Source organism: Saimiri boliviensis, chromosome 4, assembly GCF_048565385.1.
Source record: "Saimiri boliviensis isolate mSaiBol1 chromosome 4, mSaiBol1.pri, whole genome shotgun sequence".
NCBI lineage: Eukaryota > Metazoa > Chordata > Mammalia > Primates > Cebidae > Saimiri > Saimiri boliviensis.
In genome coordinates this window covers 154348440-154374895 of record NC_133452.1, presented here as the reverse complement: position 1 = coordinate 154374895, position 26456 = coordinate 154348440, and the positions used below count along the sequence as shown (strand labels likewise).

The 26456-nt window shown below is 46.0% G+C and overlaps 1 protein-coding gene across 1 annotated transcript in view; it reads right to left on the bottom strand.

Annotated features, from left to right (window-relative positions):
- Nucleotides 1-401: 401 nt before the first annotated feature.
- Nucleotides 402-26456, bottom strand: part of GMPR (guanosine monophosphate reductase) — a 73370-nt gene continuing 47315 nt past the window's right edge. Inside the window, exons 7-9 of the mRNA XM_003927327.4 lie at nucleotides 18201-18243; nucleotides 14387-14546; nucleotides 402-9782 (exon numbers count right to left, since the gene is read on the bottom strand). Of these exons, the coding sequence (XP_003927376.1) occupies nucleotides 9602-9782; nucleotides 14387-14546; nucleotides 18201-18243 (384 nt within the window). The 3' untranslated portion in view covers nucleotides 402-9601. The remainder of the gene's footprint in view (nucleotides 9783-14386; nucleotides 14547-18200; nucleotides 18244-26456) is intronic.

Here is a 26456-nt window from a genome sequence, read left to right as displayed (position 1 = left end):
CAGGCATATGCAGAATGGGCAGAGAAACTGAGGAAAGGGATAGAGAAGAGAATACTCATTTTTGTCCAGTGTTTTTCTTTTTAAGATGAACTTTTAAAGAACCTTGCGATTTGCACATCTTGAGTTTGTAATTTGTGTGATATTCCTGCAGTTTTTATCCAATAACATTGTGGGAAAGGTTTGGGGGACTGAACGAGCATAAATAAATGTAGCAAAATTTCTTTCTAACCTGCCTAAACTCTAGGCCATTTTATAAGGTTATGTTCCTTTGAAAATTCATTTTGGTCTTTTTACCACATCTGTCACAAAAAGCCAGGTCTTAGTGGGCTCTTAGAAACTCTTAAGAATTTTCTTCAGATTCATTGAGTTTTCCATAAAAACGTTTATATATGTGAGCAAGATTTTTTTTTAAACAATTACTTTATTATTGTTATTAGTGTTATTTTCAGAATGACTTTTTTTTTCTATTCAAAATCAAATCAAGATTTAATGTTTGGTACAAACCCAGAAAGGGTATTTCATAGTTTAAACCTTTCATTCCCAGAGATCTGAAATATCATTTGTGGGTTTTGAGTGCATCTTTAAAGTGCTTTAAAAAAAAAAACAAAAACATTTTATAAGTAGGGAGAGATTTTTAAATATTCTTACTTGGATGGCTGCAGCGAACCTGAACAAATCCATACCTGATTTTTCTTTTACCCCCTTGAAAATAGTACTTCCTTCATTTCACAAATTAAAAAAAAAATCTGACATCAGCCCACATTTTGGCTATCTAGTATTCATTTGCGTTTAACGCTCAGCAGGACTAATGATTTTTACAAACCATTTTCTGGGGTGTACCAAAAACATCTGAATAGGTTTAGAATAGCTAGAATAGTTCCTTGACTTTCCTGGAACTTCATTACCCTCTCAGCATGCTTGCAGAGAGGTGGGTGGGTTCATTCTTGCGGTCAGACTGCTTAGTTAGTGCTGTATTTTTTAAACGTTTCTGTTCAGAGAACTTGCTTAATCTTCCATATATTCTGCTCAGGGCACTTGCAATTATTAGGTTTTGTTTTTCTTTTTTGTTTTTTAACCTTTGATGGTAAGAGGAATACGGGCTGCCACACAGACTTTGTTCTCGTTAGTATCACTATTGACAACTCATGTGGACTCAGAGAAACACACACCACCTTTTGGCTTACTTCGAGTACGGAACTGACTGGATCCGCTAAACCAACACTAAGATGCGAAAACACACGTGGTTTGAAGCAATAGGATCATCATCATCATTTTTGTGGTTCTATTTCAGGTATAGGAATTATAAAAATAATTGGTTCTTTCTCAGCACTTGTCCCATTTCATTCTCTTGCTTTTTTAGCATGTGCAATACTTTCTGTGCCAATAGAGTCTGACCAGTGTGCTCTATAGTTAAAAGCTCATTCCCTTTCCGCTTCTTCCTCGTTGGGTTGATCTTCCCCATTCTGGCCAGAGCAGGGCTGGAGGGAAGGAGCCAGCAGGGAGAGCGCCTCCCACCTTTCCCTTGCTGCAGATGCTGAGTGCTGGGGCGGGCAGCCTTCAGGAGCCCCGTGCGTCTGCCGCGGAGTTGCAGAAAAAGCCAGCCAAGGAGACCTGGGGGAGGAGCCGCACTGTCCCCTGTCACCACACGGAATGGTGAATGTGGAGTGTGCAGAGGAAGGAGGCAGATTCATTTCTCAGACGCACTCTGGAGCCAGGTAGCCTGGAGTCAACCCATTTTCCACGGCGTTTTCTGCGAGCGGGTAGGCCCCCTCCTCGGAGTCTGTGTCCCTGAGACTTGGAGCCCTGCCTCTGAGCCTGGACAGGAAGTATGGCCTGTTGTGTGTGTGTGTTCTGAGCGTGCTGGCCAGTGGCTGTGGAGGGGACCACCTGCCAACCACGGTCACCACTCCCTGTGGTAGCTTTCTCTTCAAATAGGAAGAATGCAGAGGGCAGGAGCCTCCTGTTTGCAGACGCTGGTGGGCCCATGGGCTCCCAGAGCAGCCTCTGTCACCGCTTCTGTGTAGCAAACATTAACGATGACAGGGGTTGAAATTCTTCGGTGCCGTTCAGCTTACAAGGATCAGCCATGTGCCTCTGTACTATGTCCACTTTGCAATATTTACCAACAGCCGTCTTTTGTTCTTCCTTTCCTGTTTTCCATTTTTAAACTAATAACAGCAGGCCTTTTGCGTTTACAGTGGAACACAATCACCAAGAAATTAGTCAGGGCGAAAAGAAAAAATAATAATATTCATAAGAAACCAACAAACAAGAACCTCTCTTTCTAGGGATTTCTAAATATATAAAATGACTGTTCCTTAGAATGTTTAACTTAAGAATTATTTCAGTTTGTCTGGGCCACACTGGGGCAGAGGGGGGAGGGAGGGATACAGAGATGGATGCCACTTACCTCAGATCTTTTAAAGTGGAAATCCAAATTGCATTTTCATTTGGACTTTCAGGATAATTTTCTATGTCGGTCAATTTTTCGTTTTCCCTAACTCACCCAGTTTAGTTTGGGCTGATTTTTGTTGTTGATCCCATTTCTAACTCAGAATTGTGAGCCTCTATGTTTTCTGTTAGGTGAGTGTGTTGGGCTTCCCCCACCCCACCAGGAAGTGGCAGCATCCCTCCTTCTCCCCTAAAGGGACTCTGCGGAACCTTTCACACCTCTTACTCAGGGACGGGGCTGGTGTGTGTGTGGTACACTGATGTGTCCAGAAGCAGCACTTTGACTGCTCTGGAGTAGGGTTGTACAATTTCAAGGAATGTTTGGATTTCCTGCATCTTGTGGATTACTCCTTAGATACCGCATAGATTGCAATATAATGCTGCATGTTCAAGATGAACAGTAGCTCCTAGTAATCATAAAATCCACTCTTTGCACATAGTTTGATCTTTACTGAAATATGTTGCCAAAATTTATTTTTGTTGTTGTAGCTCTGGATTTTGTTTTGTTTTTTAAGGAAATGATTGACAATACCCTTTAACATCTGTGACTACTAAGGAAACCTATTTCTTTCATAGAAAAATCTCCAGTGCTTTTGAAGACACTAATGTCATGCTATTTCAGATTTGGGTGAGGAAGCGGAGCTCTTGGACCGAAGGCCAGGCTTCTTGAGCTGTGCTGGTTGTCATGGCTACTGTTTCAGGAGCCATAAGCAGCTCAACACACTGGTCTGTTGTCTTCTGAAACTCTTTGCACTTCAATTTGCATTGCACCAGGTGAAAACAGGGCCGGCAGACTCCGTGGCCCCATTCAGTTTCTTCGGTGGTGATAAAGGAAAGAGAATTGCTTTTTTTTTTTTTTTTTTTTGTAAGTGGAGTGGAGGCCTTTGCTTCCACATTTGTTTTTAACCCAGAATTTCTGAAATAGAGAATTTAAGAACACATCAAGTAATAAATACACGGAGAATATACTTTTTTATAAAGCACACGCGTCTGCTATTGTGTTAGGTTCGTTTCCTCTCTTTTCCACGGACAGTGTTGTATTTCTGGCATAGGGAAACTCCAAACAACTTGCACACCTCTACTCCGGAGCTGAGATTTCTTTTATATAGATGACCTCGCTTCAAATATGTTACCTTACTGATAGGATCTCTTCTTGTAGCACTATATCTTGTGGGAATTTTTTTTTTTTTTTTTTAATGTACACCTAATTTGAGAAGCTGAAGAAAACAAAATTTTGAAGCACTCACTTTGAGGAGTACAGGTAATGTTTTAAAAAATTGCACAAAAGAAAAATGAATGTCGAAATGATTCATTCAGTGTTTGAAAGACATGGATCTGTTGAAACAATGAGTTTCATACTTTGTTTGTAAAAAACAAAATTAAAAAGCAGAGAAGGGTTGAAAGTTACATGTTTTTTTGTACATAGAAATTTGTCATGTCTAAATGATCAGATTTGTATGGTTACGGCCAGGAAGAATTACTACGTAAAAGGCTCTTAAACTATACCTATGCTTACTGTTGTTTTTGTTACACATGGCCCTCGTCTGAGGGAGGGGAACTCGTATTCTGCTATTTGAGAATACTGTTCATTCCTATGCTGGAAGTACTTCCCTGAGCTCCCTTCTTAGTCTAAACTCTTAAGCCATTGCAACTTCTTTTTCTTCAGAGGAGATGATGATATTTGACATTTTCAGCACTTCTTGTTCCTATAAACCCAAAGAATATAATCTTGAACACGAAGTGTTTGTAACAAGGAATCCAGGCTACCAATCAAACAGGACTCATTATGGGGACGACAAAAAAAAAAAAAATAACTTCACCTTCTTTCCCCCCACACCTCATTTAAATAGGGGGGGTCAAAACATGATTTCAATGTAAATGCCTCATTTTACTTTAGTTTCTTTTGTTATTTAATATAAAGAAAGAGGCCAAAATAAATGCGGAGCAACTTCTCAGAATCGTATTCCTGTCCGCACATCAAGCCGGACAGCGGACACTGGACAGCTGTGGGGATATTAAGAACCCCCACTTTCGATTCTTAAATTCAGAATCTTGTCCCCTCCCTTCTCGTGGAAGGCAACTGTTCTGGTAGCTAACTTTCTCCGGTGTCATGGCGGGAGGGAACACCGGCTTCACATCCCCGTGACTTGCATACAAATGGTTCAACTGTATTAAAATTAAGTGCATTTGGCCAACACGTAGTATCTATACAATAACAATCTCTAAGAATTTCCATAACTTTTCTTATCTGAAAGGACTCAAGTCTTCCACTGCAGATACATTGGAGGCTTCGCCCACGTTTTCTTTCCCTTTAGTTCGTTTGCTGTCTGGATGGCCAGTGAGCCTGTCCCCCTTCTCTGTGGCCAATCTGAAGGCCTTCGTTGGAAGCGTTGTTTACAGTCATCCTCACCAAGATAACATACTGTCCTCCAGAATACCAAGTATTAGGTGACACTAGCTCGAGCTGTTGTCTTCAGAGCAGTTACCAACAATCTCGGTGCATAGGTTTTCTCTGGTTCTTACAGGAACTACCTACTCTTTCAGTGACCTGGTCCGGGAGTGGGGTAAAGCCCTGAGTCAGTGCATTTGAACTTGACACCTGTGCATTCGGTTCTGTGAAGACTGCCCTTTTCTGGCGGGGTTTCTTCCTCTCCCCAGCCTGACTGCTCAACTCTCAATCCAAATTAGTGTCAGCCGAAAGGAGGTTTCAAGATAGTCCCTGTCAGTATTTGTGGTGACCTTCAGATTAGAAAGTCTTCATTTCCAGCCAGTCAAGTCCTGGCCCAAGCGCCATCTCTGAGACTCGTACCACTGGATGTTTTAATAACGGATCATTACCACCAAACTTCCAGTCGTATGCCTCCCACAGGCCAAGGGAAAACAGACACCAGAACTTGGGTTGAGGGCACTACCAGACTGACATGGCCAGTACAGAGGAGAACTAGGGAAGGAATGTTTTGCACCTTACTGAAAAGAGAATTTTAAGTGCATACATAATAGTTAAGAGCTTTTATTGTGACAGGAGAACTTTTTTCCATATGCGTGCATACTCTCTGTAATTCCAGTGTAAAATATTGTACTTGCACTAGCTTTTTTAAAACAAATATTAAAAAATGGAAGAATTCATATTCTATTTTCTAATCGTGGTGTGTCTATTTGTAGGATACACTCGAGTCTGTTTATTGAATTTTATGGTCCCTTTCTTTGATGGTGCTTGCAGGTTTTCTAGGTAGAAATTATTTCATTATTATAATAAAACAATGTTTGATTCAAAATTTGAACAAAATTGTTTTAAATAAATTGTCTGTATACCAGTACCAGTTTATTGTTTCAGTATACTCGTACTAATAAAATAACAGTGCCAATCGCAAGTGTGCGTCTTTGCCTTCTGTTGGGTCCTCTAAGAGGCGGCCAGGAAAAACGTGTTCATTTCTCCTCTTTATTTACCCCTGCTCTCCCTGGGTAGGTGGGAGGTGGGGAGGTGTAACATGAGGCATTGCCTTCACTGCTAATTTTTTTCTGGGGGGAGGGGTGAAGAGTGTGCTTGAGGTTCTAAGATAAAAGGCACACATCCACACCTGAGGTCTTGGCTTCTTTAGTTCATGCTTATGTCTCCTAGCTGAACACTGCTGTTCACAAGAGGTCTATTTGTCTTTAGATGTGATAGCTTCATGGGCTCATGGGGCATAAGAAAATCCTAAGCAAAAAGAACAAAGCCGGAGGCATCACGCTACCTGATTTCAAACTATACTATAAGGCTACAGTAATCCAAACAGCATGGTACTGGCACCAAAACAGAGAAATAGACCAATGGAACAGAACAGAGGCCCTGGAGGCAACGCCACACATCTACAACCATCTGATCTTTGACAAACCCGACAAAAACAAGCCATGGGGAAACGATTCCCTGTTTAATAAATGGTGTTGGGAAAACTGGCTAGCCATGTGCAGAAAGCAGAAACTGGGCGCCTTCCTGACACCTTACACTAAAATTAACTCCAGATGGATTAAAGACTTAAGACCGAACACCATAAAAACCCCAGAAGAAAACCTAGGCAAAACCATTCAGGACACAGGCATAGGCAAGGACTTCATGACTAAACCACCAAAAGCATTGGCAACAAAAGCCAAAATAGACAAATGGGATCTAGTTAAACTCCAGAGCTTCTGTACAGCAAAAGAAACAACCATCAGAGTGAACTGGCAACCAACAGAATGGGAAAAATTTTTTGCGATCTACCCATCTGACAAAGGGCTAATATCCCGAATCCCCAAAGAACTAAAACAGATTTATAAGAAGAAAACAAACCCATCCCAAAGTGGGCAACAGATATGAACAGACACTTTTCAAAAGAAGACATATATGAGGCCAACAAACATATGAAAAAATGCTTATCACCACTGATTATTACAGAAATGCAAATCAAAACCACACTGAAATACCACCTCACACCAGTTAGAATGGCAATCATTAAAAAACCTGGAGACACCATGCTCGAGAGGCTGTGGAGAAATAGGAACACTGTTACACTGTTGGTGGGAGTGTAAACTAGTTCAACCATTGTGGAAACAGTGTGGCGATTCCTCAGGGATCTAGAAATAGAAATTCCATTTGACCCAGCACTCCCATTACTGGGTATATATCCAAAGGATTATAAATCATTCTATGATAAAGACACATGCGCACACACATGTTCATAGTGGCACTGTTTACAATAGCAAAGACCTGGAACCAACCCAAATGCCCATCAACGATAGACTGGACAAGGAAAATGTGGCACATATACACCCTGGAATACTATGCAGCCATCAAAAACGATGAGTTCATGTCCTTTATAGGGACATGGATAAATCTGGAAACCATCATTCTCAGCAAACTGACAAGAACAGAAAACTACCACATGTTCTCATTCATAGGCGGGTGTTGAACAATGAGAACATAGGGACACAGAGGGGAGTATCACACACTGGGGTCTGTTGCGGGTGGGCTAGGGGAAGGACAGCAGTGGGTGGGAAAGTCGGGGAAGGATAACATGGAGAGAAATGCCAGATGTAGGTGATGGGTGGCGGGGGGATGGAGGCGGTGAACCACATTGCCATGTGTGTACCTATGCAACAATCCTGCACGATCTGCCCATGTACCCCAGAACCTAAAGTACAATTAAAAAAAAAAAAAAAAAGCTCTCTTTAAGATGTCCTTTCCTTCACCTCTCCCCGATTTTGCAGTAGTCTCTTACAAAACAAACATTTGAAGATGAGCGTAAAACACACCTTCCATAGCACCAGCCAGAGAGCCTCACACCTCACAGAGGGCATGGTGGGGAGCCTGCAGCCACATCCCACGTCTTGCTCCATGTTCAACAGCCTCGTGGCGCTCCCGTCTCCAAAGTGCAGCCCTTGTATTTATAAAGGTGCAAGAGTTACTCTTAATGGGCGGGGCGCGGTGGCTCACACCTGTAATCCTAACACTTTGGGAGGTTGCGGTGGGTGGATGCCCGAGCCCAGGAGTTTGAGACCATTCTGGGCAACATGGTAAAATCCTGTCTCTACAAAAAATACAACAATTAGCTGGGCATGGTGGCAAGGTGCCTGTAGTCCCAGGTACTTGGGAGGCTGAGGTGAGAGGATCACTTGAGCCTGGGAGGTTGAGGCTGTGGTGAGCTGTGATCCTGCCTGGATGACAAGAATGAGACCCTGTCTCAAATAATAATTTAAATCTTAAAGGATTTAGTAGGGAGAAGTATTACACTGGAGTGAATGCTGCTGATCTCTCAACGTATTCTTAAATGACCAACAGTAGGCCTGTACGATGCCAGAGTGTGATGGTTCTGCTTGGACGCTTCTCACGCCATCCGTCACTGGGGACAATCAGGCTATTCATTCACCCTGACACAGCAGCACCCTGTGGCCCTTCTCTACTCTAGGGTCCCTGCTTGCCTTTCCAAAGAAAACTGACTTGCGTACCTGCTCTTTAAAAGCCTTATCAAAAAGTAAAGTAAAACATCCTGATCTGCGCTTTCCGGGCCTGGAACTCAGTACTTGGAAGTTAAGTGGCCGGTCATCACTTCTTCCGAGTATACTGTTTAAAGAAGCATCCTGGGGGACTGCCGCAGGTCAGCTGCAGAGGCCAGTTCTCCAAGACAGTGTCATTGTTCCCAGCCCACTCACTGACCTGATATAGTAGTGCCGTGTGGTCCTTCAGGGAAAGGATTCCCTGGCGCACCAAGGGAATGTCTCTACCTCATGTCTCAAATCAATGCCTTTCAGAATGCCACTCATCAAAGGTTTGGCTCTCTTGCGGTGCGTCTTCACTTGCTGATTTCTCGGGAGATAACCTTTCCATAAAACATCCAGTGGAAATTCAAAGGGAGTTGGAGCTGAGAAGCGGGGAAAAAAGATGGAGGGAAAACAAAATGAAATGAGAAGCCAAGACAGGGACAGCTTCCTAGAGGCGACAGCACACTGGGAGGGACAGATGACTTGGCCCTGAAAAGCACGTGTAATGAAAGTCTCAGGAAAACACACTGCCCCAACCCTGTGAGTATCAGTTGGGAAAACAATTCAGGTTCATCTGTCCAGTTAATTGCTTTTGGTCTTTTCCAGCCACCCAAAGCTACAGGTCTGGGATACCACCACCTCTGGCTTTTGGTTGCTGGAAAAGCTAGAGCTGGTTACTCGGCCTCTGGCTTCTTTCCCTGCTCCTCCTAAGGTGACTTGTCTGCTCATGGCCAGGAGTGGCTTGCCACCACCCTGTCTAGGAAGAAGGCCAAACAAATCCCAAACCAATCACCATGACTCCTACAAATACAAACTCCAGCGCTTCATCAAGTCTTAAGATAATCGCATTATATTAAAGTGAAACCATCTCCTTTTAAAAAAGAAAGAGAGAAAGAGCAAGGTGCAAGTGTCGGTTTGAACAATGAGGTTATGAGTTCTGGGCAGCAGGGCTCTGAGGTTGCCCCAGTCAGTGCCTTGCGTCTGGACCCCCGAGAAGGCACGGAGAGGGCGCCGAAGCTCCAGGCGGTGGGAGAGCACACGGCATTCCGCCATTCAGCAGCAGCCAGCAGCTCAGCCCGAACGAACTAGGAGGGAGATGGGAAAAGCAGGTTTGGAAGCTTCCGCTCGGGCCGGACGCCACTTCGCCCCAGGGTTAGCTGAACACGGTGTTGTGCTGCTGGGTCACCCGGATGAACGTGGCCCTCCTGCTGAGCTCCTTGAGTTTGGCGGCCCCCACGTAGGTGCACGTGGACCTCAGTCCCCCGAGAATATCCAGGATAGTGTTTTCCACGTCTCCTTTGTAAGGCACTTCCACAGTCTTACCCTCGGAGGCTCTGCAAGTCAAAGGAAATTTTTTTTTTATCTAGCTTTTTCCCCCTTACAAGCCCAGTTAGAATCATTCCCAGCTCCAGCGCTTTCTGCAGCCCCCGAGGCACTCAGAAAGCCAGACCCCACCCTCTGACCCCATCCCCACATTCTACCAAGTGCCAAAATGATCACCAGCATCTCAGGTGAACACATGCCTCCCACCCAAAGGGCACAGGCTCCCTGCTGGCAGCCCTGCACGCTGGGGAGGGGAAAGTCCTGGTGAGTAGCACTTGAAGGAGCTGGGGACACAAACCACCCCACCTGGTTACATTCTCTCCAGCAGCACGCTCCCCTCTGCCCCTAACAGAAACCACCTTTACCTTTCTATTCTACCTCAACACGAACACCAACTTCCCAACAGCCAGAAGCCAAAAGGCCCCAAGGAAGAGTGGCCATCACAGATGCCTCTGGAAGCTGCCTCCTGACCTCCTAGACCAGCCACAGGAAAAGCCCAGAGCTTCACCTCCTGCCTGCCCACTCCGAGATCAGAAACCAAATGTCTTCAAGGGGGACGACCAGGACGTTAAATGGACAACTCGGGTCCTACCAGATTACATGGAAATCACCAGCAAGACGACGTGGCTCCGTCCTGATCGCTTGCCTGGCCTTCTGCCTTGCTGGGTACACCGGCACCCCCAGTTCGCCTCCCTGTTCTCTTACAAGTCACTACACCTATCCCCCTGCACATGTGTGGGTCCAAACAAGGTAACTGAGACCTGTCTTCATTCTGGAGGCTTCTGGGCTTTGGATAGCATCTTTCACATTTTCAAGAGTATTTAGAAATTCAGAAGGTCCGGCCTATGGCATGAACACTAAGCAACGTCTCACTGTCCCCACTCAGCCCACGTTCCTCTCTTCACAAGGCCACCAGGTAACACTGCGTGACTGTTAGTTGGGTAACACAGGTTATGTCCCCTTCCTGCAACAGCGGGATGTGGTCCAGACTATATTCCCAGAAGGAAATCTGAAATCTCGACAAAACTCTAGCTCTCATCGAAGGGCCAAGCAAGTTCTAACAAGTACCCAAATTCTGGAACTTTCTGTAGCCGTTCTCTTCAGCTGGAAAAAAGCATCTTTTTTTTTTTTTTTTTTTTTGAGATGGAGTTTTCCCTTGTCACCCAGGCTAGAGTGCAGTGGTGCAATCTCAGCTCACTGCAACCTCCGCCTCCTGGGTTCAAGCAATTCTCCTGCCTCAGCCTCCCGAGTAGCTGGGATTACAGGTGCCTGCCACCACTCCCAGCTAATTTTAGTATTTTTAGGAGAGACATGGTTTCACCATGTTGACCAGGCTAGTCTTGAACTCCTGACCTCAGGTGATCCACCTGCCTCGAAGAACATCTCTTGACTAGGTATTCAGTACCTAGAATTTCAAAAGGGTGTTAATTCTTGGTCACTGAACAGGCAGGACTACCCATGGGTAAAATTTAGCTACTTAAACCATCAGCTGCTTTGGAGCCCTAAGCTCAGGAAGCCAAAGTCACTGGCCATACCCAGGACAGTGCAGGGCTCAGCACTCTGTGACCCCAGACAGGCATCTGCGCTCACGTGCCTGCAATGATAGATATTTCATTTTCCTATTTCCATGGCCTTCCTGGGGCTTGTTGGAAATTTCTAGATTCTTCTCATTGTTGCTCCTTTGCTAACTGTTGGTTTAACCTTTCACAACTTCCTTTTTTACTGATGCTTAAGTCTGCTTATCTGTCAAATGAAGGCACTTTGCTTCCCCGGGACAGCATGAGAATGAAATAGTTAATGACTGGAAAAGAATCAGTAATGTGTACATAACTGTGCCATAAGTAGTTTGTCAAAGTAGGGAAGCATTCTCATGATGAGATCATGGTCATGAGGCTGAAAACTGCCAGATGAGAGAGACAGACGGACAGACAGACTCAGAAACACAGAGAGGCAGGCAGGTACAGCCTGCTCGAGCTGCAGCTTTCAGATTAAGGTTCCCATTTCCTTAGCAATTTCCTTCCCTGTCAAAGATTTGAATCCACGTCCAGAACTGAGTCTTGCCGCTGCTGAATCTTTTTTTCTTTTCTGTTATATCTAAACCCTGCTGAAATTATGGGAGACGGTTTTTCTTTCAGCTTTTTGTCTTCTGTTTGTACCATACCCTGATCTATTGTAGATTTCCTGATCTTTAATTTTTTTTTTTTTTTTTTGAAACGGAGTCTTACTCTGTTGCCCAGGCTGGAGTGCAATGGGATGATCTCAATTCACTGCAACCTCCCACTTCCTGGGTTCAGGTGATTCTCCTGCCTCAGCCTCCTGAGTAGCTGGGATTACAGGCGCCTGCCACCACCCCTGGCTAATTTTTATATTTTTAGTAGAGATGGGTTTCACCATGTTGGCCAGGATGGTCTCGATCTCCTAACCTTGTCATCCACCCACCTCAGCCTCCCAAAGTGCTGGGATGACAGGCGTGAACCACCGCGCCCAGCAATTTTTTTTAGAACCCAAAACAGATGCAACCATGAGGGCAAAACAGGTACCCCAGGCAAAGCACCTAACTGCTGCTCACCCATGAAAGCTCCGCTTACACTCTGGCACAGAGGAGACATGTGCAGGCCTCGGATGCTGACAATCGTTGCTGGTAAAGCACTAAGCTTCTTGGCCATAGGTCCAGCTCAGTACCTCCTCCTCCGTCAGGGACCACATGGAGGAGAGAGGGCCCCGCAGGCTACCTGGGAGAAGTGAGTGTGCCCCACATTTCTGACTGGCGCAGTCCGCCTCGATCTTTCCCATCCTGCCTTTCCCATGCTACAATATCTTTATTGAGGTTCGCCACCAAAAGAGAAAGGGACCGGGGAGAATGAGACTGAAGTCAGTCAACCAGAACCCTACGGAAGAACAGAATTCCGGCAGAATACCCACACCTCCCCCCAATCTCCCCGCCTACAAATCTCAGCGGAGTTCTGAGGTTTTGCTGCTAACTTGATATGAACTTTATATAATACATCTGAGACTCAGGTCCTCAAAATGAGCCTTTGGGTGTGGAATGGGTGATAGGAAATAAAGGGTGTCAGCTACGGAGGGCTTAGGTTTCCACTCCAGCACTGAGACAAAGTCTGAAAACTGAAGGGAAAAGCCTGAGGTTTCCTGGAGAAAGGTGACCAGCCAATGCACAGCCTGCTTCCCTCTGTGATGGAGGACCTTTGGTCCTGACCCCATGTTGTATTACAGCTTGTTTTCGCAGTGAGAATCAAGAAAAGGCTCTATGGAGCAGGGAGAGGCAGTGAGTATACTGTATGGTCATCAGGTTCTTTTGTTTGTTTTTGAGTCAGGGTGTCATTCTGCTGGCCAGGCTGGAGCACGATGGCATGCTCATAGCTCACTGCAGCCTCCAACTCCTGGGCTTAAGCCATCTTCCTGCCTCAGCCTCCTGAGTAGCTGGGAGGGCAGTCATGTGACGCCACACCCAGCTAATTTTAAAATTTTTTGTAGAGACAGGGTCTTGCTATGTTGCCTAGGCTCATCTGGAACTCCTGTGCTCAAGGAATCCTCCAACCTTGGCTTCCAGAAACACGGGGATTACAGGCATGAGCCACTGTGCCTGGCCTCATCGTCCGTCAGGTTCTTCAAACACATATGTAGACAGTTAAAACAGAAGTGAATCGGGAAAGACCCAGGTGTCTTTGGAAACCATGGGTTAAAAACACCCATCAGGGGCTGGGCACAGTGGCTCACGCCTATAATCCCAGCACTTTGGGAGGTCACGGTGGGTGGATCACTTGAAGTCAGGAGTTCGAGACCAGCCTGGCCGACATGACGAAACCCTGTCTCAACTAAAACTACAAACATTAGCTGGGTGTGATGGCGGGCAACTGTAATCCCAGCTACTTGGGAGGCTGAGGCAGGAGAATCACTTGAACTCAGGAAGGGAGGCTGCAGTGAGCCAAGATCGTGCCATTGCACTCCAGGCTGGGCGACAGAGCGAGACTCCACCTCAAAAATAATAAAATAATACAAAATAAAAACACACATCCGCAGAAGTGAGCCCCACTTCTAGAGTGGATGACACAAATGAATGCTGAAAACGCTGCCAGTCGACTCTCAGAGCCTGCAGGCAGGGGAGAGGCTGTATGAGCTGTGCAGCGTTCTTCAGGAAAGGCCTGGCCGCCGCGCCGCGCTCTAGACCACACCTACCACTTCCTGTGCAAGAGGAGAGTCATTCTTCAACTCCGTTCTTCCAGCCTCAACTCCCCTCAAGCCAGAGATCAAAGCTTACAGGGATAGCTCAGCAACGGCTCTACTGGAAGGACAAGGAATAATCCCACCCACCCCCAGAGGTCTGGAATATTCCCTTCAGGACTGGAACTCACTCACATATACCCCTGGTCACACTTCCAACCCATCCCCAAACACTTCTGCTCTGTACTTGCTTTTGGGAACCCCAAGCACTGCATATGCTAACTGGATAAAAATCAGGGTTCTTTAAAAAAAAGAACCCCTTCCCACGGTACTTTAATATACACAGAGCTGCTATTCAGACCGACTTCCATCCCATCTCTGGAAGAAGCACGAGCAAGGCCAGGCCTCGAGGGTGCGTCCCGGGGCCGCCCCTCACCTGTACTCAGCAACTCCTCCGGCATGCTTCTTCATGGCCGTGTCTGAGCTCATCCCGTAGAAGAGCTTGAGCTTCTGTCCGTTCCTCTCAATCACTTCTCCAGCACACTCTGTATGACCCGAAAACATCCCTCCCAGCATGACAAAATCGGCTCCAGCTCCTACATGCCAACAGTGGAGACAAAAGAGAGTAGCAGAGAAAAGAGCGCAGGGGAAGCAGGCTCCTCCAAAATCCAAGTGCTTGCCCAGTACGCCTCCCCGTCCGCCAGCTATAGTCAAGAGAGAGGATGGGCCTCTCACATCTCTCCTGGAAAAAGGGAGAGGGTCTCCACGCAGGGAGACAGGGCCAGGGCACGCGGGGAGAAGCAAACGCAGCCACAGTGTATGGGGCTGGTATCCCCTACGCTGGACCATGCGTAATAGCTATTAATGGCTACCTAGGACCACCTTCCTCAGATCTAACTCTTCTAGAATCAGAGAAACATTAAAAATCGGGCGGTATTCTGCCAGGCGCGGTGGCTCGCGCCTGTAATCCTAGCACTTTGGGAGGCCGAGGTGGGCAGATCACTTGAGGTCAGCAGTTCAAGACCAGCCTAGCCAACATGATGAAACCCGTTTCTACTAAAAATACAAACATTAGCCCGAAATCCCTGGAACCCGGGAGGCAGGGGTTTCAGTGAGCCGAGATCATGTCATTGCATTCCAGCCTGAGCAACAGAGGGAAACTCTGTCTCAATAATAATAATGATAATAATAATAATAATAATAATAATTGAGCAGTATCTTAGAAAGCATGTTATCTAATCTTATACTTCATGCAGTGACTCCTCTAGGATGCCCCCTCAGGTGTCTGGTCTGTACTTGAAGCTCTCTGCACTCTGACACTCCCAGTGCTATTTACAGGTCAGGAAAGGGCCTCAGAACAGAATGAACCTTCTACACTGGAGACGTCCTCAAGGAAAGAAGCCCCCGTGTCATGGAAGCCTCGTAAAACTCTCCCCGCACCACCGCTGTGCTACATATTAGACTTCCAGAGTCAGCGCTCCGCCATACTCATCATCACCGAACAACCACACTTCCAGGACAGGCACAGAGGAGGCAGAGGTGCTGAAGCTGCCTGTCTTTGTGGGCTCTGCTGGCACAGGCCCAGGGCTGGCTCTATGGTAGAGCCATGTGTGTGGCACCATGGTAGACGCTAAATGATCAGCTGTCAAAAAAGCCAAGGAACTTGTGGGAGAAATAAAAATAGTTCTCATTCCCCATCTTGTTCATGGATCACTGTGCAGAGAGATTCTTCTTTGCCTATTAACTAAGGAACCGCTACAACCTCCCGTCCTAAGTCCTACTGAGGGTTTACCTTTAGAACAGAACAAGGTGGCAGGCAGCGGGGCACAGATGCATTAAGTAAGAGGATGAAGAAGGAGGGGAGCCTGCCAAGTCCTAATTAGGAGAAGAAAACGTAGGAACCCCTCAAAGTGGCCCTGATGCCTTCGATCTGGTCATTTACGCATCGGTAGAGCACTCTGGGGTTCACATTGGTGTTCCAGTCCCTTCCACTCAGTGTGACGGAAAGGCGTGCATTTCTGGCACTCAGGGAAGCAAGGCACAACACAACCTTCTTACACGGCAGCTACCTCTGAAGACCCTCCCTCCCTTCTGGGGTTCCCAACATGAATGCTGGCCCCCTGGTCCTCCTGCTATGAGTTTAAGGAACCAGAGTATAACTGGTATCCAGCCAGGATTCCTGATGACCACAATTCCAGGAGCAAAGCAGAGGAGCAGATGTCAACAGCAGGAACACAGAGCACAGACACGCTGAAAGAACGCTTTGACGGGTTCCTAGCCATTTTCATTTCGGGACACTCTGGCATCCTTCCCTGACACAGTCCCTCTCCCTCCACTGAGTCTCTGCACAAGCATGGCTGTACTGATTGACAGACAGTGGAGGAGGGAATGACACCCAAGGGAGACTGAGCTGAGCGTGGTCCAAAGCCCGGGAACTGTGATCTACAAGGCACCTTCTCAACAACCAGTCAATTTAAAGTGTGTTCGGCTCCCTCTCCGTACAGAGAGCACGTGTGAGGCAAGAGTCCAAGATGCACCACCACATGTATTAAGTAGATGCAGCTCAAAAACCAATCGTGGCCAGGCATGGTGGCTCACACCTGTAATTCCAGCACTTTAGGAGGCCGAGGCGGGCGGATCTCCTGAGGTTGGGAGTTCAAGACCAACCTGACCAACATGGAGAAACCCTGTCTCTACTAAAAAAAAACAAACAAAACAAACAAAAAAACCCACAAAATTAGCCAGGCATGGTGGCGTGTGCCTGTAATTCCAGCTACCCAGGAGGCTGAGGCAGGAGAATCGCTTGAACCCGGAAGGCAGAGGTTGCAGTGAGCTGAGATCGTGCCATTGCACTCCAGCCTGGGTGCCAAGAGCAAGACTCCATCTCAAAAAAACAAAAAGAAACAAAAACACAATTGTAAAATTGCCCTTGGCTGATGATCCTTACAACACAGTGTATGCGACAGTCCCGGTTAGCAGAGGCACTGTGGTCTCCTCCTTCTGCCCCTGACTGCAGGACTGTGACCATATCATTCCCTCCTAGAGCCTCAGTTCCCTCAACTATAAACTAGGAAGCTGGGATCAGTGGACGGTCTGTAGATTCCCTTCCACAGATAGGATCTAGGATTAGGATGAGGTTAAATCCCATTTTTTATGACATCCTTTGGGTTGCTCTGAAACCTTGTTGCTAAGAACACTGCCCTATGTTTTCCTTTGTCACTCTCAGGGTTGTTGGCTGAACATTTACTTTTTAATTTTTTTCTTTGAGACAGGGTCACTGTCACCCAGGCTGGAGCACAGTGAGGCGATCTTGGCTCACTACGACCTCTGCCTTCCGGGTTCAAGCGATTCCCCTGTGATTACAGGTGTGCACCACCACACCTGGGTAATTTTTTTTTTTTTTTTTGTATTTTTAGTAGAGATGGGGTATTGGCCAGGCTGGTCTCAAACTCCCAGTTTCAAGTGATCCACTGGCCTCGGCCTCCCAAAGTGCTGGGATTACAGGCATGAGCCACGGCACCAGACTGAACTTTTTTTTTTTCTGGCATCAGCAAAGGGTGGAGGCATGGGAGTTTCAGTTCTGCCTCCTGCTGGCACCCACAACCCCCGCTTCATATTCTGGAGCCTGCAGCCACAGGGCCGGCTCTGACTTCCGAATGCAGTCTGCAGTTCAGTGGCCAGCAGGGGCTTGACAGCCATACTTGACTGCCTGTGGTGCTGAGATGCTCGGCCTCTAGTGCTTTCCCAAGGAAAGCTCAGGACCTGCCGCCCTCCCACCACGGCTCCCTGATCCCCAATCTCAAGGGCTCACAGCAGGCACTGCTGCCCCCTAGTGGAAGGCAGGCTCCAGCCTCCAGTGAGAAACCACTGCGGGACTTTTCCAGGCTGGCTCCAAAAAAACCCCCTTTGCAGTTCCCACACATCACAACTGGCTCCGTCCCATTGGACAGGTCCCCGGATCCTCCTCTGCCCTGGGATGAGAAGACCGTGACTTCACCCACTCCTGGCTTGCAGGACGTTACCCCTAGATCCATCTCCTGGGGCATGGGCGGCCTGCTTTGCCGTGGACCAGAAACAAGCCAATGCTGGGATCTGGGCCAACTGGGGCTGAAACCCAGGGAAAGGAAACTCCAGGCAGGCCCAGAACGTCCCCAGCAGGTCCTCCTCCTCATTCAGGTTGCCACCTGGAGAGGTGCAGGGAGCTCCCTCCCTCCTTCCTTCTCGCCTTCTGCACCAGGGCCCGGCCTTACCAAAGGCTTTGGCGACATCCCCTGGACACGTGCAGCCTCCATCCTTCACAGAGGAAAAAGCAAGGACAGGACATCATCAGTGGGAGCTCAGCCAGGCTGTCCCCTACCCCAGGATGATCCAGTGACCAAGGGGTTCAGACCCACCACAGCTCCCAGCAAGCACAGGGCCCCACGCCCCCCACCACCGTGGCTGTTGCTGTCTATCAAGGTGTATTCCCCTCAATATTGCCTCTTTCATTCCCAAGCCCGTCTAGAGTTCATCTGTGGGTCAGAGGCTGGCATCACCCACCACCTGCCCACCTGGGCTCAGGCACTTCTTTCTGCTGGTGAGCAGGAGGCAGGAGGGGCTGTGAGCAGTGGGGGGCTTGGCCCTCATCCCATGCCAGCCCCTTATATAACACACCCAGCCCTTCCACCGTCCACGCTCATTCTCACTCAGGAGTCACCTTGCCCTCTCTGCCTGGTGTGAGGTGGGATTTATTTAGTACAAAGGTTGAATTCTTTTAAGAGTCAAGAAGAGGACATTGAGTTAATCCTTTTATCTTTCCAGGTACCTCTATGTCTCCTATTCCTCACATACGGTACACAGTTACCTTAAATTCAAACATCTGTCTTCCACCCACACTGCCCATGCTGAGCACGCCCGGGCTGGCTGAATGTGCAGCAGGCCCAGTCTTTATCTTGGGCTGCTTAGCAAGGTTCAGCTGTGGCGGGTATGGTTCAAACACCAGCCACACAGTCCAAGCCTTCTAGGATGCAGAGCTAGCTGCATTTGGTTACGAACATAAGACACCAAACACCCAGGCTGCTACCTGCTATTCCTAACGTAGTCTGGGTGTGGTTCAAGGGGGGCAAGGACAGCAGCGGTTCCCTGGAGCAGCAGCCAGACACACAGGGACAGCCATGGAGGCCACGGTGCAAGGGGAGACAGCAACAGTGTCAGGGCTCACGTGACAGCGACACAGCCCAAAGCTCAGTGTGGGTCTAGGAGAAACAGCAGGGCCTCCAAGGCAAGCACCTATCCCCAGAAGGTGGGACCCACGTTGGGAAGGAACGAAGGAAAGACAGGGTACCCGGGCTACCCCGTGCTGCAATCTGCAGGAAGGTACATCCAGGTCTGGAGTTGGAGGGCGGGAAACTGGGATGAACCATCCTGAAAAGGCCATCTCAAACTGAACAGAGGTGTCTGTGACTCGATCCTCTTTCTCTACCTACCAATGAGGCCTGTCACTCCAGGAGCTAGGACTTCGATATTGTTTCGCTTCTTTGCAGCTCTGATCAAAAGGTTAAATGTGAAGGCTGGACCTTTTCTTGACAAACATTTACTGACTACAATTACGTCCTCAATCACATGTGTTATTCATACATGGCTCCTCTGACCCCCAGAGGGCCACAGAGCACTGAGGAATAATTATTTCTGAAGTAGTCTTGCCGTATGTTATCTGGCCCAAACCCTGTGTGGAGACAGGAACAGGGCTTGTGGCTCCATACACCTTGTTAATGCTTCAAAATCCTTGCATATTTATTTACTTTACCTTTCAGAGGTACAACCTTAAAATGCCCTTCGCTTGCCATGCCAATTAATTTCAAAGTGCTTCACCTCTTTATCAAAACCAGCTCTACACAGTGTTTCACACTTTTGGCCTCAAACAGATTAAATAAACTCATGTTCCCATTAAAGTAAATCCTACATATGTATGACTTCAAAAAAAAAGAGCTGGGCATAGTGGCTCGCCCCTGTAATCCCAGTACTTTGGGAGGCCGTGGCAGGCAGATCACCTGAGGTCAGAAGTTTGAGACTAGCCTGGCCAACATGGTGAAATCCCATCTCTACTAAAAATATAAAAATGATCTGGGCATGGTGGACACCTGTAATACTAGCTACTTGGGAGGCTGAGGCAGGAGAATCGCTTGAACCGAGGAGGCGGAGGCTGCAAGTGAGCTGAGATCACGCCACTGCACTCCAGCCTGGGGAACAAAGAGCAAAACTGTTTCAAAAAAAAAAAAAAAAAAAGAAAAAAAGGATCACTCTTTTGTTCACCTATTTGTGTCTCTTGTGGTGTCCTGAAAATTTCCTATTATTCTGGTGAGTGAGGAGGCCTGACTCATGGGCCCTGCTATGGGACCCCAAGAAAATCAGCCTCTCCTTTCCCAGAATGGGCCAAGAGATCCACAGTTAATACAACTGTGTAACATGTCGCAAAGAGGAAATCTTATCATGGTGTCATCTGCTCACAGGGTGCTTTTGTATGTGCACCTGTGAAATGGACAGCGTAGACCACACAAGCCCAGCTGCACATTTAACCAAGAGCCATCCAATGTCACATGATGCCTCGGGACAGACAGGGCAGTCCACTTCCTGCTACTATATTTCCAAAAGTGTTCAAAGTGTCCTGCCATGTTATAAAACACACATATATCTTCACACATAAAGATTCACAGCTGCTGGAAGGTTCTTAAAAACATTATCATCATTTGGGCTAGTGTTTAGTTCTGTGCAAGTGTTCAAAGCGGTAATTTACAAGGAGTTCTTTTTTTGTTTTTCCAAAAGAATTAACATTATATTTAAGTACAAATGGCACCACAGGACATGAATGATAACTTGTGAATTGTCAGCCTGCCTCTTTTGCTTAAAAATATTTGCTCAGCAGCCAGGTACATAAAGCACGTTCTTAATGACCTACCAAGAGACTCAGACTCCCACACAATCATAGTGGGAAGCTTTAACACTCCACTGTCAATATTAGGCAGATTAACGAGACAAAATTAACAAGGATATCCAGGACTTGAACTCAGATCTGGACCAAATAGACTCAATAGACATCTACAGAAATCTCCAGCACAAATCCACAGAATACACATTCTTCTCAGCACCGAATTGCACCTACTCTAAAATTGACCACATACTTGGAAGTAAATCACTCCTCAGCAAATGTAAAAGAATGAAAATCATAACAAACAGTCTCTCAGACCACAGTGCAATCAAATTAGAACTCAGCATTAAGAAACTAACTCAGAACCGCACAGCTTCATGGAAACTGAACAACTGGATCCTGAATGTCGACTGGATAAACAATGAAATGAAGGCCGAAATAAAGACGTCCTTTGGAACCAAAGGAGAACACTTGAGAACAAAGACACAATGTACCAGAATCTCTGGGACACATTTAAAGCAGTGTCAGGAGGGAAATTTATAGCAATAAATGCCCACATGAGAAGCAAGGAAAGATCTAAAATTGACACCCTATTGTCATAATGGAAAGAGCTAGAGGAGCAAGATCAAAAAAACTCAACAGCTAGCAGAAGACAATAAATAACTAAGATCAGAGCAGAACTGAAGGAGATAGAGACACCATAAAAATCCTTCAAAAAAAAAAAATCAATAAATCCAGCAGCTGATTTTTTGAAAAGATCAACAAAATAGACCACTAGCCAGATTAATAAGAAAAGAAAGAATAATCAAATAGATGCAATAAAAAAACAATAAAGGGGATATCACCACTGACTCCACAGAAATACAAACTACAATCAGAGATTACCACAAACAACTCTTATGTACATTAATCAGTAAACCTGGAAGAAATAAATTCCTGGACACTCGCACCCTCCCAAACCTAAACCAGGAAGAAGCTGAAACCTTGAAAAGACCAATAAAAACGGCTGAAGTTGAGGTAGCAATTAATAGCCTACCAACCAAAAAAAGTCCAGGTCCAGACAGGTTCACAGCTGAATTCTACAAGATGTAAAAAGAGGAGCTGGCACCATTCCTTCTGAAACTATTCCAGACAATCCAAATAGAGGGAATCCTTCCCAAATCATTTTATGAGACCAACATCATCCTGATACCAACACCTGGCAGAGACTCAACAACAACAACAACAAAAAAGCTTCAGGCCAATATCCATGATGAACATAGATGCAAAAATCTTCAATAAAATACTGGCAAACTGATCGCAACAGCATATCCAAAAGCTTATTCATCACAATCAAGTAGGCTTCATCCCAGGGATGCAAGGCTGGTTCAACATACACAAGTCTATAAACGCAATCCACCACATAAACAGAACCAAAGACAAAAACCACATGATGATCTCAATTGATGCAGAGAAGGCCTTTGACAAAATTAAACAGTCCTTTATGCTAAAAACTCTCAATAAACTAGGTATCAATGGAATGTATCTCAAAATAATAAAAGCTATTTATGACAAACCTACAGCCAATATCATACTGAATGGGCAAAAACTGGAAACATTCCCTTTGAAATCTGGCACCGGACAAGGATGCCCTCTCTCACCATTCCTTTTCAATATAGAATTGGAAGTTCTAGCCAGAGCAATTAGGCAAGAAAAAGAAATAAAGGGTATTCAAATAGGAAAGGAGGAAGTCAAATTGTCTCTATTTGCAGACGACATTATTGTATATTTAGGAGACCACATCATCTCAGCCCAAAATCTCCTGAAACTGATAAGCAACTTCAGCAAAGTCTCAGGATACAAAATCAATGTGCAAAAATCACGAGCACTCCTATACACCAATAACAGACTTAAAGAGAGCCAAATCAAGAAAAAACTGCCATTCACAATTGCTACAAAGAGAATCAAATACCTAGGAATACAACTAACAAGGGATGTAAAGGACCTCTTCAAGGAGAACTACAGACCACTGCTCAAGGAAATAAGAGAGGACACAAACACATGGAGAAACATGCCATGCTCATGGTTAGGAAGAATCAGTATCGTGAAAATGGCCATACTGCCCAAAGTAATTTATAGTTTCAACATTATCCCCATCAAGCTACCAATGACCTTCTTCACAGAACTGGAAAATACCACCTTAAACTTCATATGGAACCAAAAGAGAGCCCGCATAGCCAAGGCAATCCTAAGCAAAAAGAACCAAGTCAGAGGCATCACGCTACCTGGTTTCAAACTATACTATAAAGCTACAGTAATCAAAACAGCATGGTACTGGTTGCAAAACAGAGATATAGACCAATGGAACAGAACAGAGGCCCGGGAGGCAACAATGCACATTTACAACCATCTGATCTTTGACAAACCTGACGAAAACAAGCAATGGGGAAAGGATTCCCTGTTTAATAAATGGTGTTGGGAAAACTTGCTAGCCATGCGCAGAAACCAGAAACTGGACCCCTTCCTGACACCTTACACTAAAATTAACTCCAGATGGATTAAAGACTTCAGCATAAGACCTAACATCATAAAAACCTCAGTAGAAAACCTAGGCAAAACCGTTCAGGTCACAGGCATAGGCAAGGACTTCATGACTAAAACACCAAAAGCATTGGCAACAAAAACCAAAATAGACAAATGGGACCTAAGTAAGCTCCAGAGCTTCTGTACAGCAAAAGAAACAATCATTAGAGTGAACCGACAACCAATAGAATGGGAAAAAATTTTGCAGTCTACCCATCTGACAAAAGGTTAATATCCAGAATCCACAAAGAACTAAAACAGATTTACAAGAAAAAAACAAACCCATTCAAAAGTGGAAGGATATGAACAGACACTTTTCAAAAGAAGACATGTATGAGGCCAACAAACATATGAAAAAATGCTCATCATCACTGATTATTAGAGAAATGCAAATCAAAACTACATCGAGATACCACCTCCTGCCAGTTAGAATGGTGATCATTAAGAAATCTGGAGACAAGAGATGCTGGAGAGGATGTGGAGAAACAGGAACACTTTTACACTGTTGGTGGGAGTGTAAACTAGTTCATCCATTGTGGGAGACAGTGAGGCGATTCCTAAGAATCTAGAACCAGAAATGGCATTTGGCACAGCCATCCCATGACTGGGGATATACCCAAAGAATTATAAATCACTCTATTACAAAGACACGTGCACACGTATGTTCACAGTGGCACTGTTTACAATAGCAAAGACCTGGAATCAACCCAAATGCCCTTCGACAATAGACTGGACAAGGAAAATGTGGCACATATACACCATGGAATATTATGCAGCCATAAAAAACGATGAGTTCAAGTCCTTTGTAGGGACACGGATGAATCTGGAAACCATCATTCTCAGCAAACTGACACAAGAACAGAAAATCAAACACCGCATGTTCTCACTCATAGGCAGGTGTTGAACAATGAGAACACATGGACACAGGGAGGGGTGCACTACACACTGGGGTCTGTTGGGGAGGGACCAAGGGAGGGACAGTTGGGTGGTAGAGAGGTTGGGGAGGGATAACATGGGGAGAAATGCCAGATGTAGGTGACAGGAGATGGAGGCAGCAAACCACACTGCCATGTGTGTACCTATGCAACAATCCTGCATGATCTGCCCATGTACCCCAGAACCTAAAAAAAAAAAAAAAAATTTGCTCAGGGCCAGCACAGTAGCTCACGCCTATAATCCCAGCACTGTGAGAGGCTGAGGTGGGCAGATTGCCTGAGGTTAGGAGTTTGAGACCAGCCTGGCCAACACGGTGAAACCCCGTCTCTGCTGAACATACAAAAATTAGCTGTGTGTGGTGGTACGCACCTGTAGCCCCAGCTACTCGGGAGGCTGAGGCAGGAGAGTCCCTTAAACTCGGTTAAATGTGGGATGGAGGTTACAGTGAGCCGAGTTCATGCCACTGCACTCCAGCCGCCTGGGCAACAGAGCGAGACTGTGTCTCAAAAAAAGAAAGAAAAAAACCCACAAAAATCTTGCTCACATTATGTTAAATACTGACAATTAATAAAAAAGAAAAAAGAAAAAAGTTCTTGCTCATGCGTCAAACAAAGAAAGGACAGTGACCACAAACATGGAGTAGGCAGAGAAAGTTGTTCAAGTCAGTCACCTACTAAGAACCAGCAACTATTATGAACTTAAAAGTCATTTTTCCATTCAAACACATGAACCTGAAGGAGATATTCTGTAGATGGGGGAAATCAAGAGGCCCATAAAGGCTGAGCAACTCTCCCAAGGTCACACAGCTATAAAAATGGAAAAACAAGTTTAAAACCGGTGGTTATCTTAGGATAACAGCATTTCTGCTGATACTTATTTCCCTTTTGATGTTTATTTGCATTTCCAACTTTTCCTTGGTTAAACATGTTTTGTTGCCAAATTTTTCCAGCTTCGAAAAAAAGATTAAGTCATTTGAATGAATTTGTTTAGGTTATTTCCAAAGAATGATGTGACAAGAAAAGAGGAACTGGTTCCACCTCAGTCCTCACCCGTGCAGGAGGGATCCTGAATCTTTCCTCTCTCTGCCTCTCTGAGGCCCATGGAGGCCACAATAAATAGAAACATGACTGAAGCCCAGCCTTCTGAGTATCGGCACAGGCTGAGCAGACACCACGCTGTGGCTTTTGAACTTCAATGGCACCGATGTGCTAATTCAGCAAATAAAGTGTAAAATGAGACAGCTGGAAGGAAATTGGACCAAGTGGCAAGATCCAAAACATCTCACGGGTTTCCAGCAGGTTCAGGACTACTGACGAGTGAGAGAAACCTGCCCGTGCCCTGTTAGACAAAGGGAGCGTGGGGCAATGGCTGCTCTGAAGCAACCGCAAGGTGCTCGGCTGCTTACAAGGACAGAGCTGAGGGCAAGCGTCCAAATTCTACTCGGTCCATTCATTTGCTTTTCTGGCTAAATGGAACTCATAACTCCATCAAGGAGACCTCTTGGCACTGATGTAAAAAGAACCTCAGAGCACACAAACAGGATCAGAAGTGCTACCTTCCTATAGCACCAGGACCCCAGGCTTGGGATGTCATTGTCCCCAACTGCTGAAGTCAGAGAAGCTGCCGTCTTGGGCACCAGCGGATAAGACCTGGTTCAGGAACACTCACCCAGCCAACGTATGCTGACCTCTACTCTACAAGCCAGTGGGTTTCACCCTTGAGAGCACATGAGAACTACCTGAGGGCTTTTGTTAAAGCAGGTTCCTGGGCCTCACCTGCAGAGTTTTGACGAAGTAGGTCACGTCTAGCGTGGGGCCCAGGAATATCTAACAAGTTCTCAGTTGATACTGATGCTGCTGGTCTGGGCACCACGCTTAAGAGAACTGCTGAGATACATTATAAATTGGGTGGTACTGTATAGAGAGATGCTAAGTTGATTTCCAATCAGATTCACCTCTGGGGCACACAGAGCTTCCACTCCACCCTACCACCGATCTTTGGCCAAACGACCCTGTAAACTAAGCAAGTCTGAAGCTTCTAGAAAGACATATAAGGATCTCAGAATATGTTCATAGTAAAACTTTATTAATCTGACCTCCACTAC